Raw genomic sequence first — 11,414 nt, 5'->3', positions numbered from 1 at the left:
TTCTGCAGTGAGACTGTGAGAGCTTTTTGCATAATTCATGTTTTCTGGATCTTTAAGTCATTTATACATTGATTGAATGGAGATTTATCTGGTTCTATAACTATAAGAACTAACCTGCAATGATCTCAAAAAGGCCAGGTCTGTCCGAAAGTGCTGCAGTTTCTTCCCCTGCTCACTCTCTTGCTTGTGCCACACATACCCACTTAGATTTTTTTCTCAATTTTATACATTCATCTTATTTTGTGAGTTTCATATTTTGGCAAATGTTGTTTTTCTGAAAGGGAGGACCTCAGTAGGGTGCATGGAAAATAAAATACCCACCATCTCCTAGCAACGCCTTGGCATCAACAGCCTTGACAAGTAGCCGAATATATGGTGCACAATAAATACATCTACTGACATTTAGATGCATGGTGATGAATGCAAAGGAAATATAAATAAAAAAAGGTTATCACGAGCTGTGTTTGAATCATTCGATAACATTTCAACTGTGGGTGACTGAATAGGCCTACAGGACACGTTTCATTGTAATCAACCGATTCATTTACAAAACAGAATAGAGGCCTTGTTTTAGGCTGGTTACTTACACTGCCGCTGCTCATCCCTGTAAAAACCTAAACCTAGAACGGTGTAATCCAGCACATTTGCTGTGCGTTAAGTTTCGCTGTCAAACCTACATAAAAAAGATGCGATTGCAAACGCACATATTCCTTCCCTCTTTTTTCCATTCATCTTCATTTAATTTATTCAGCATCTTCAATTAATGCGTCTTTCTGCGATACAATTAGAAAATGTTGTTTAATTAAAGACAGAGATCTACATTATGGATCTTATTTCGGGAGACACTTGTTTTTCGAGCTCATCTCTCAGGTGTTGTCTAAAACACATCTATATATTCCCGTAACAAAGAACGTAGGATAAATGTGGGTCTTGGCATATGTGGACCTGTTGGTTAGGCCTATACATTTAAGGCTATGGTTATTTTAGAAATACGTATGATGGCCAATTAATGAATGGGGTTTGAATATTTGCTTGAAAATGGTCTACTTTTATCATGAGTTGGCAGCCAAGTAGAAGTTATTGATTGTGCCTCGTTGACTGGTTGATCTTATGAAAGCAATCAGCTCTCTACCAATTAGGGCATGGACAGGTGTGGCTGCCACTGACAGTCAAAAATGGTGCCAATCATGGATGAAGTTTGATGAATTGCAAAAGAAAATAGAGAAAGATAAGGAAATAGAAATTAAGTTACTTTTCACTACACCTTTACACAAATACCAAACATGACCATACCTTGTACAATGAAAGTTAGGGCTATCAAAATCATTCTGTGGTGAGTTTTAAGAGGTGAATGTAGTGACTGTGGTAATATCTAGTCACATTAATAGAATAGGTCGTCCATATATACATTTGAATTCCTCACTTCTACCAATATGTCTTCCAGCATACTGTTACTCTGTGCTACACTCAGTACTCCAACTCCTGTACCAGTTGGTAAGTTTGATTTAGTACTGTTGTTTATTTACTAGGAACCAAACAGAACCAACAGGGGAACTTTGTCCAATGTAAACTCTAATTTTCATTGTACAACGTTTTCTTTTGGGACTAAACGGTTTCTGTTGCAAAACGTTCTGAACTAATGGTTACACCCCTGGGGGTATTCAGTATGCCAATTCTGAAAAATGTTTTGCAACAAATCATGTACTCCAAATGGAAAATGTTTTGAAACAATAGTTTCTATTGGATAAAATTCAGGTTGGTCCCTCTCTGTTACGTTTGCTCTGTTTGTTTCTTGTTTCTTGCAGGACGTAATGAATACAGCGCTGCTCTCACTAGAACTATGTCGTATGAGTGTCGCCCCCTGTTGGCCATTTATAGCATAACCTTTCAATACAGTAAAGAATGTTTCTGACAAATAGATTTCTAGGAGAGGAGACCCGCACACTTGTCAAATGTGGACAAATCCAAAACTGAGACTCCAATGCAAAAATGGAGAGGATTTATTTGGATATCATCCAATGAAAGATTCACAATAAAAGTGAATCTTAGATTCATGCATATCTAACAGGATTTGAAAATAACCCTGAAACAAGGACACTAAAACAGTACATAATCTTATTATTCATTCACCATGTTGTTATTGTGATTGAATGTGGTTCATTTCTGTGTCATAGAGAGACGGATACGCCATAAACATAATCTGTTCAATAAACAGCATGCCACTGTTTAGTCAGCCTCTTCGCTTTGATGGCTGATTCATACTGAACAACACATGTTATGTGTCAATGAATTCATGGTAATGATTCCATCTGTCTTGTGTTATAGGAACATTCCGGTCTGAGTGTCATGAGCGTCACTTCTGGCTGTTTGTCAGATCTGGCTTCCTTGGCATTATGAGCCGATTTGACGTTCAAGGTGCGAGTGTAATATTATTGGTTGAATTATGGATACAGCCATTCTTTTACCCAACTGCCACTGGTGTGTTGTACTTTTACATTTTTATTTAGCTAGGCAAGTCGCTTAAGAACAAATTCTTATTTTCAATGACGGCCTAGTGGGTTAACTGCCTCGTTCAGGGGCAGAACGAAAGATTTTGACCTTGTCAGCTCGGGGATTCGATCTTGTAACCTTCGGTTACTAGTCCAACGCTCTAGGCTACCTGCCGCCCCACTACTTGATCATCTTAAACTGAATTTGTCTAGAATATGAACGTTTCGGGGAGAACAAGAATGTCATCTGACTGTAGAGTAGACCCATGGAGATAGTTAGAGGACGTAACATTGTATCGGTCCCATGGCGTCTGAGAGCATGGGCAGTGCCATTGAGGCCATATCCATTTCGAAGTAGTCATTTTTCTTCTACTACTTCTATGAGTTCGTAAACAAACTGACGGGGTGCATACTGCCGCCTGGAGTGTGTAGGTACTAAGCCCAGGTTGGGGATTTACTACCACCTGCAGTTATGGAATGTTTGCTCACAAGTATAATTCATTGGCTTATCTCTCCTGATGACCTGGATGGAATTATTTGGTCCTTCCTTAACCCATAGAAAGTCCCACCCAGTTGACTGCTTGAAAATGGTGAAAGTCCTCAATGGAGCTGCCCATGCTAAAACTGGCTTTCTGGGCACTTGAGTCCTCTATCTATCTCTATGAAGACACCATAACCAGCTGCACTGTGAATATTGAAGCTTCCTCTAAACCGCTGTCATCAGACCACCAGGGAGTTCACTTCCTGTCCGGCCGAAAGGCTACTGAGTGCGGCTACACCATGCTCTTCAATCCCCACGGAGACCTGGTGTTCCGTGCCTCGTTCCTCGCCTGCCACGTCAACAACCAGGTGAACTTGATTGACCCATAATGGATATATATTCAATATACTGGTATATGCAGTCAAATTCGGATATTTAATGACTTGAGACAGAATGACTCGTGTAAGAATCAGCATGTGTCCAAATCAGGAGTCGGCTGTCTAGAAGCCAAATGGTCCTTCCATCTAAATGATCAATAAATGAATCCAAGTTAATTAGCTTGACTTCCAGCTTGTTTTCTGATTGAATGGAATTGAATAAGAACCTCTCCTGTGCAGGATGACTCAGAGTTCCGTCTGAAGGTGTGGTTGGTGACCCGGCAGGTGAATGGGAGGGACCTAGGGTACCCCTTCCTGCTCCACTGCTCAGCCCAGTGGCCCTGGGGCTTCCGGGAGTTCGTCTGCGAGGAGAGCTACATGGAGGTGACTTACAGGTCCATCAGATCACAATAGAAAAGACATGTACTGTCCATCTCCGCATGGAACTTTGCCGAACTTACATGTTTCAAATCGCTTCTGTTTTACACTGCGTCTCTCCTTTAATTGTTCTCCAAGGTGTCCATAAATGGACCGGTCCCAGCTGCATTACACTCTGGGCAGGAGAAAAAGGAGGTGGGAAAGAGCGGCATGATGTTCCACAGACCAGGCCACACCAAGGAGGAGGTTAGACCCAGGACCATGACGGAGGCCAGTGCCCTGGGCTACCACATCTCTGAGTCAGGCTCCAGGATTATCCTGCGCTGCCCCTACTCTTCACCCCTCTCCTACACCATCAAGGTACTTCTGACGAGGGTGTTTACTGTGCTCTGTTTGCATGTGATATGAATATGCTGGTATACATGTTATAGTAACTCTTGTCTTTCACTTGACCACGCCTACACAGGAGAAAGGGGTTGAGTTGGAGGTGGTCAATGCTACCATCCTGTACCCACATCAAGGGAAGGTCCTTGCCATCGATGCCACAGTGGCCTGCTCCATGAGTATGTGGCCTATTTATTAGGGAATACAAATCTTAGCTTTGACTTTAATCCTATTTGCAATCCTCTTTTGAACCTACAATCTCCTTATTCTTACCACTTTCGTCCTGTCTCCCCCTTTCCATCCCTTCCTTAACTCCTCCAGATGAGGCGGCAGTGGATGGTACCCACCTGCTCTGGCCTGTCCCCCATGTCCTCTCCCCCCTGGTACATGGGAGGTTCAGGGACAGGGGCATGAGAATAGGGGTGGAGACGCTTGCCCTGAGTGAGTCTGTGATCAAGGACAGGGGGTATGAGATAAGCCTGAGGGATGGAGTGGTGGAGGTCAGCGTTCCATTCGGAGCCGAAGGAACACACATTAAGGTACACACACACACACACACACACACACACGCGCATGCATAAATGCATGCACACACACATACACTCAACTGCTTTTTCTTGTCCCAGAGTGGTGTGTTGGAGGGCCAGTACAGCCAGTCTCTGTCTGTAGACCTGTTTACATGCACCAGTGGGAGGATGACCGGTGGCCCCTCACCCAGCATCGCTCCTTCAGGTTCCTCAAGACCGCCTATGTCCCCCGGACCCCCATACTTACAGACAGTCAGTATCCATCTACTACAAGTATTAATGAGCTCAAGGAATGACAGGGATTGGTCACATCCAAACTCAAATATGAATCTCTGCTTTGAATGAATTCGGACAAATTTGCGATATTACCACAATGGTTGGCCTCTGCTCGAAACTGGCATAAGTTATAAACCATGCTAGAGGCTGCATATTTATGGGATAGATGGCCACTAAAACCCACAACAGTTAACAATAATTGCAATAGTTCAAAACCAATCTATTTGCATGCTTTGATCATGACTCCACACCCACTAACTCTGTTCCCTCCCCAGACACCATATCGTCCCAGAAGCTGTTCTCTGTCTCCCTGGGTGTGTTCCCTCCAGACGTGTCCCTCCAGAACGTCACCGGGGGGAGGGAGGGGGACACTTTGTCCTGGGTCCAGGTCCCCTACCCCAACGGGTCACATTCCTACCAGCTTCATGCCCCCTTCTCACACTCCTCCGTTCTTCAGAAGGTGAGACTAATGGAGAGGCAGAGAGAAGCACCAATTGTAGAGATGTGCACTGAGTGTACAAAACATTAAGAACACCTGCCCTTTCCATGACATAAACTAACCAGGTGAATCCAGATGAAAGCTTTGATTTTTTAAATTAATGTCACTTGTTAAACCCTTTACAGTCTAAGCCCTGTCTAAACCGGCAGAGGGGAGGTTCTACTAAGCTATATGGAATTGTTTTCAGGTCATACCAAGGATCATTTAGCTATTTGATTTAGAATTTTAAGACCCTTTGAAGTATCCCCAAAAACAATTATAATGAACATTTTAATTTGACCTAACTTCTATTAGCCCATTCAAACGCATTGAATTACAGATTGTTCCCAAAATACATCTAAAGGACATTTGTTCTGAAGTGTCTGTCCTACATCTGAGAGATATAGGAAAGATCAAGATTTTTTATTTTTGTCACTAAAAAGTATCCATATATACTTCCATACATTTTTGTTCAACTGGTACCGTGGCACATTCAGATGAGTGTTGTGAGGCAGTGGGCCTTGAGTCTCACCTTTCCACAGAGGGGTCATATTAAATAAACAGATGTCTCTAGTTTAAACGGACAGATTATTACGGGGATTGTTTGTATTATTATGCTAATTAGACTTGTGGGATTAAATCTACTTCAATCAGAGTAACCATAGGGGAAGATATAGTTTAAAGAAGGATTTTTTTTTTTAAAGCCTTGAGACAATTGAGACATGGATTGTGTATGTTTGCCATTCAGAGGGTGAATGTGCAAGACAAAAGATTAGTGCCTTTTGAACGGGCTATGGTAGTAGGTGCCAAGTTTGTGTCAAGAACTGCAACGCTGCTGGGTTTTTCACACTCAACAGTTTCCTGTGTGTGTTTCAAGAATGGTCCATCAACCGATGAGGTGCATGCGCGGACCGATAGGATGCATGGGGCATGACTAGCTCTGTTTTGTACCATCAAAACTGTGGTTGTGTGTTGAAACTGGACAACATAGTTTAAATTATAGATCAATATATCCCCAAGCAGCCTGGAGAGTGTGAGCGGTCAGTTTTATATACAACAGCGAACCAATCTGTGGGTAAAGCGACGCTGCAACTCAAACCCAACAAGCCAAGGCTTCTCTTAGAGAAGACAAAGAGAAACTTGGAGATTAAAATGAGAGCAATGAACAGCTGAAGGATATCCAGGAAAACATAGCTAAAATGCTCTCAATGCTCCCCTAAACAAACGGTCACAACTTGATGTTAAAAGTAGATTTGCTCGAAAGGACAGTAGTCTATCGTGTTGGATGAACTGGACAACAAAATGAGCCTTCTGGAAACAAAGGTGCAAACCTTGTTAGAAGATGAACTGGACAAGCAATAAAACTGAATGAGACAAAAATAATGAACGTTGTACCTACCGGAATACGAGAAAAAAGGAGACCTTTCCAGCTACGTGGTCAAGCTGATATTGGAGAAGCTTGTCATGGATGCATCACCGAAAGATCTCGAGTGACGCCATCGGATCGGCGTGAAACAGAAGAATGCTAAATGCCCTCTCGTGGTAATCTTTACGCTGTGGAACTATCAGACCAAAGTTGACATTCTGAAGGCACAAGGGGGAAAGAAGATTAAAAAAAATCAATGGCCACACTACAGACCCGGATTCGATCCCAGGCTGTGTCGCAGCCAGCCGTGACCAGTAGACCCATGAGGCGGCGCACAACTGGCCCAGCGTCGTCCTGGTTAGGGGAGGGTTTGGCCGGCCGGGATGTCCTTGTCCCATTGCGCTCTAGCTACTCCTTGTGGCGGGCCAGACGCATGCACGATGACTTGTGCCTGTACAACTGAGTCGCCAGTCGTACAGCTTTTCCTCCGACACATTGTGTCAAGAAGCAGTGCTACATATAGTTTACTTGCTACATATAGTTAAATGCACCAACGAGAAACAATGGGTAGGCTACATATTAAAGATGTGCATGCTCATCCCCGGAATATTTTTACATGTCTATTTTCAAAGGATAAAGCTAAGAACATTAATTTCATAGTTAAAAACTAACAATATGGACAAAAATGAAACGTATTCTACAAGAACCAATATCGCTCCCTAAAAACACAACCTTATGGAACAATGCTTGGATAGCTTTCAGAATTCACCGATTTTATTTGTATTTGATTTATAAAAATAAAAAAATTGGTCCACATGGAAAACTAAAGGCATGAAGTGGTAATAGGTACAATTATTTCCATGGCAGAATTAAAAATACATTTTGCACTGACCAATGTGGATATTTTCAAATAAATGCAACTTAAACGTTTTATCACAAAATGTAGCTTTGGACATTAGAGCAATCATGAGGGAATCCTATTTGAGTCAAAGGATATTCATATGATGGGTGAACTATACAAAACCTAGCCAACTGGCAATCTCAAAAATATAAACTATTGGAACCAAGACTTAAAAATAACTGATATTTGCACAAGATGGAGGGGTTGTTGGAACATAACTAACGAGATTACAGTTAACAAAAATGTATGCTTAATCTAGTATAAATTCATGTATTTGGGGGGGGTGTAACTCAATATTAGGAAGGTGTACGAATGTCTGGTATAGTCAGTGTACTTCAATTATGTACAGTATACATACCTCACTAGCAATTTTTTAAAACTTTCATAATGTAATGATGCAATGTAACATGCTCTCCCTCTTATGTCAGTATATTGATGGGGGCTATAGGAGGTACACCCTCCCTCTCACCTTTTCCCTGACCATCTCACCCCATGGAGAGGTCTTCTATCATAATGCCACCATTGTGAGTGATGTTCAAGAGCAGACAGGTGATTATATATAAATACATCTCTTGACAGAGAATTAATACCAAATAATTTGAACTAAACTCATGGTTACCTGCCTCCCTGTCCTGTTTAAATCCCTCATTCCTTCACTCTCTCTGACTCTTTTGCCATTATTTTCCTTCTTCCCCTCCTCTCCATGCATTCTCCCAGCCCCAGAACCTCCCAGGCTGGAGGGTAAGTGCACTGAGAGGGGCCTCCTGGTGCTACTGCACTACGGGACCCTGGAGCGGAGCTGGGAGCTCTTCTTTGGGGACCGCCGGCTGGACTGGGAGCTAGTGGAAATGGGGGGATTCACCGTGGAAACAGAGGAGGACTACTTTAGTGTGGAGATCCCACTCTATAGTCCGGGCATGACCTATGAGGTGAGGAGGGATATCTAAGTAAAAGAACTGGAGATTTAGTTGTCCACTCAACTGGCACTTTTCTCATGGCTGTGTTTCTTCCGCCTAAGAAATTAAAATGGTTCTTCAATTGTTGTGCTCTATTCTTCTCTATCTATCTCTGAAATCTTTAACCAAGAACATGTCTATACGGTGCATTTGGAAAGTATTCAGACCCCTTCCCTTTTCCAAATTTTGCTACGTTACAGCCTTATTCTAAAATGTATTAAATCATGTTTTTCCTTCGTCAATCTAGCCCGTAATGACTAAGAGGGGGAAAAAAGGGTTTTTAGAAATTCTAGCAAATTTATTAAATTTTTTTTTAAACATATATCTTATTTACGTAGTAAGTCAATGTATTGGACACTTTCATTATCAAAACCTGCCCTTCCTCTCTGGCTCATCCCGCTTGTAGGAAGTGAGTTTGCAGGGTGTTGTTGGCCGTCTGGAAGTCAGTGTGGTGGACATAGACACACTCAAGGTGGAAAACAGCCTCATCCACCGCTGCACCTTCCGTGTCAGAGAGTTACTGGGTAACAAACCTGTGGTGTACTATTGAGAGGCTTGACCGACATGTCCTCATTCAAACACTGTTAAAACTGATCCCAGATCTCTCTTGACTTCCAGTGTGCTTACCAGAGGGGAGGATGGTAGTAGTGACTGATACGTCACGTACCATCCCGCCCACCCAGCCAAAACACACCACCCTTTTGGACCCCAGCTGTGTCCCCCAAGAGACGGACAGCGCCAGGGCCCTATTCAATTTCTCCCTCGATTCCTGTGGTTCCATTGCGACTGTGAGTGTGTTAGCACGTTGATTCATCATGTTACATGCCGTGGTGGAAAAAGTACTAAATTGTCATACTTGAATAAAAGTAAAGATACCTTTTTTAATAGCACGTGACTCAACTGACAGTCACCCAGTAAAATACTACTTGAGTAAAAATATTTGGTTCTAAATATACTTAAGTAACTGGAATTGCGTATTTAAGTATCAAAAGTAAAAGTGTAAACCATTTCAAATTCCTTACATTAAGCAAACCAGACGGCACAATAAAAAATAAAAAATGTATTGACAGATAGCCAGGGGCACACTCCAACACTAAGATATAATTGACAAACAAAGCATTTGGGTTTAGTGAGTCCGCCAGATCATTGGCAGTAGGGATGCAGGTTAGGTCAAATGGTTGGAGTAAAAAGTTTTTTTTTTTTTCAGGAATGTAGTGAAGCAGAAGTTAAAGGTGGCAAAAATATAAATAGTAAAGTACAGATACCCCCCAAACGACTTATGTAGTACTTGAAAGTATTTTTACTTAGGTACAGTACACCACTGGTTATGTGTTAAGTCAATCATACATGTTCTACCTCACCTAGGTTGAGGGGGATTTCCTAGTATATGAGAACCAGGTGCTGTTCCCCAAAGAACTTATCACCACGGATGACCCCCCCAGCCACAGAGACTCCCCTTACAGGTAAACACACACACCACGTTTCACACTATTCAAATGTGAATTTCTACGTACATATATATATTTTTTTAGGCTGACCATCCAGTGCCGCTACCCTGCCATCGACACCGGCATTGTCTCCATTGAACAACCTGTCCATCCAACCTTTGCCCTCTCACCTATGCTGCCTCTTAAACACACTCAAAGGGAGGCCTCCCGCAGTGGGCAGTATGTGGCAGGGTGTGTGTGGCGATTGTTGTGATGGGAGCTTTGATTGCTGCTACATTGAAGATGCTCTGTTGCCCAATAAAAATGTAAAACATTTTTGCAAATCTGTGAAATTGGTTCATATCCCTACTATATGTATTTAATGAAATAAAACATTTGCCTAGTAAAAAAAACATATCAAAGTGCCAGAGAATGGCACACCATGTTAGTCAGAATTGGTTAGCCTCCACCCAGCAGAGTCTCTCACCTTGTTGTTGGTCCATATAGAGGCTCATTGGGAATAAACCTTGTGTTGATGCTGTGGGTAAGTAGGCTTTTAATGATGACATGGCATCTTAACAGGTCTTGGCCTTAATGCTGTAGGCCAGGATTTGATAGCTGATGCTGACAGGAAGTCTCTCCTGCAGGATCTCTGGCTCTCACTGTGCCTGTTAAACCAAATTAAAATCATTTGATACTTTTTTATCAATCCCTTTCCCCCCTCTAGATGCTAAGCAGTATGGGTCAGAGTAGCTGAGAAGGGAGCGGAAACCACATGCACTGTAAATGAAACCTGTGCCTTGGTTCCCCAGAGAAGTCAGCTGTAAGATCTAGATGGAGGTATTGATTCGCAAATCTAAAATGTGTGTCTACGGATCTCTTTAGTGTAGTATCTAGTAGGGCTCTATCTGAACTGTGTCTGGGCCAGTGTATCGTCATAACCGTATAGGAGAATGATTCTTTATGTTCCCCTGTAGGTGTCAGGACATGTCGTTCTTCATTGTCTGGTACAACAGCAAATGACTGGACTGCTGCCATCGCTACAGAAAGCTAAAGGCTATATTACATTTGGCAAATGCTCTTTTAGATGAGCTATACACCAGTTTGTGTTCCCAATACCATCCTGGGTGCCCAGTCTGATTTCATGCCCTGTCTTCTGTGCCCTCATCAGGCCCATAGCTTTGCCACATCTACCTTGCAGGAGGGGCAGCAGCTGACTGCCATATTCCTCTGAGCCTCAGTGGTGTTGAAATTCTAACCAGAAGGGAAGAGTGAGATTGTAGATTCCTCAACTTATTTTATTATAAGATTTGCAAAAATGGAGCTGGTTAACAATCACACGACAGGTGCAACAGTGACGAGCCCAACAAACAC

At 42.5% G+C, this 11,414-nt stretch overlaps 1 protein-coding gene across 4 annotated transcripts; it reads left to right on the top strand.

The window, feature by feature from the left end:
* Positions 1-1,141: 1,141 nt before the first annotated feature.
* Positions 1,142-10,384, top strand: LOC115138892 (uncharacterized). 4 transcript variants are annotated; one of them, XM_029676081.2, is made up of 12 exons: positions 1,142-1,333; positions 1,445-1,494; positions 2,326-2,415; positions 3,214-3,338; positions 3,588-3,731; positions 3,864-4,085; positions 4,192-4,288; positions 4,431-4,648; positions 4,736-4,888; positions 5,188-5,372; positions 8,086-8,206; positions 8,381-8,467. In XM_029676081.2, the coding sequence occupies exons 1-11, from the start codon at positions 1,284-1,286 to the stop codon at positions 8,135-8,137; spliced, it is 1,386 nt and encodes a 461-aa protein (XP_029531941.2). In that variant the 5' UTR covers positions 1,142-1,283; the 3' UTR covers positions 8,138-8,206; positions 8,381-8,467. The 4 variants fall into 4 exon arrangements, with proteins under 4 accessions (XP_029531941.2, XP_029531940.2, XP_064881137.1 ...); XM_029676080.2 differs by having other exon boundaries at positions 8,375-8,461; XM_065025065.1 differs by lacking the exons at positions 1,142-1,333; positions 1,445-1,494; positions 2,326-2,415; ... (2 more) ...; positions 3,864-4,085; positions 4,192-4,288 and adding exons at positions 9,020-9,137; positions 9,232-9,401; positions 9,979-10,076; positions 10,146-10,384 and having other exon boundaries at positions 4,561-4,648; positions 8,381-8,586.
* The last annotated feature ends 1,030 nt before the right edge of the window (positions 10,385-11,414 follow it).

The sequence above is a fragment of the Oncorhynchus nerka genome, linkage group LG12 (genome assembly GCF_034236695.1).
Source record: "Oncorhynchus nerka isolate Pitt River linkage group LG12, Oner_Uvic_2.0, whole genome shotgun sequence".
Taxonomy (NCBI): Eukaryota; Metazoa; Chordata; class Actinopteri; order Salmoniformes; family Salmonidae; genus Oncorhynchus; species Oncorhynchus nerka.
The sequence above is the reverse complement of the archived record's forward strand: the minus strand, read 5'-3'. Positions and strand labels throughout refer to the sequence as shown.

Excerpts from the sequence above, each read along its gene's own strand:
- LOC115138892 (XM_029676081.2), top strand. The coding sequence starts at position 1,284 with ATGACCATACCTTGTACAATGAAAGTTAGGGCTATCAAAATCATTCTG. Across the intron at positions 3,339-3,587 it reads CCTGCCACGTCAACAACCAG|GATGACTCAGAGTTCCGTCT; the intron begins GTGAACTTGATT and ends TCTCCTGTGCAG. Across the intron at positions 4,086-4,191 it reads CCCTCTCCTACACCATCAAG|GAGAAAGGGGTTGAGTTGGA; the intron begins GTACTTCTGACG and ends ACGCCTACACAG.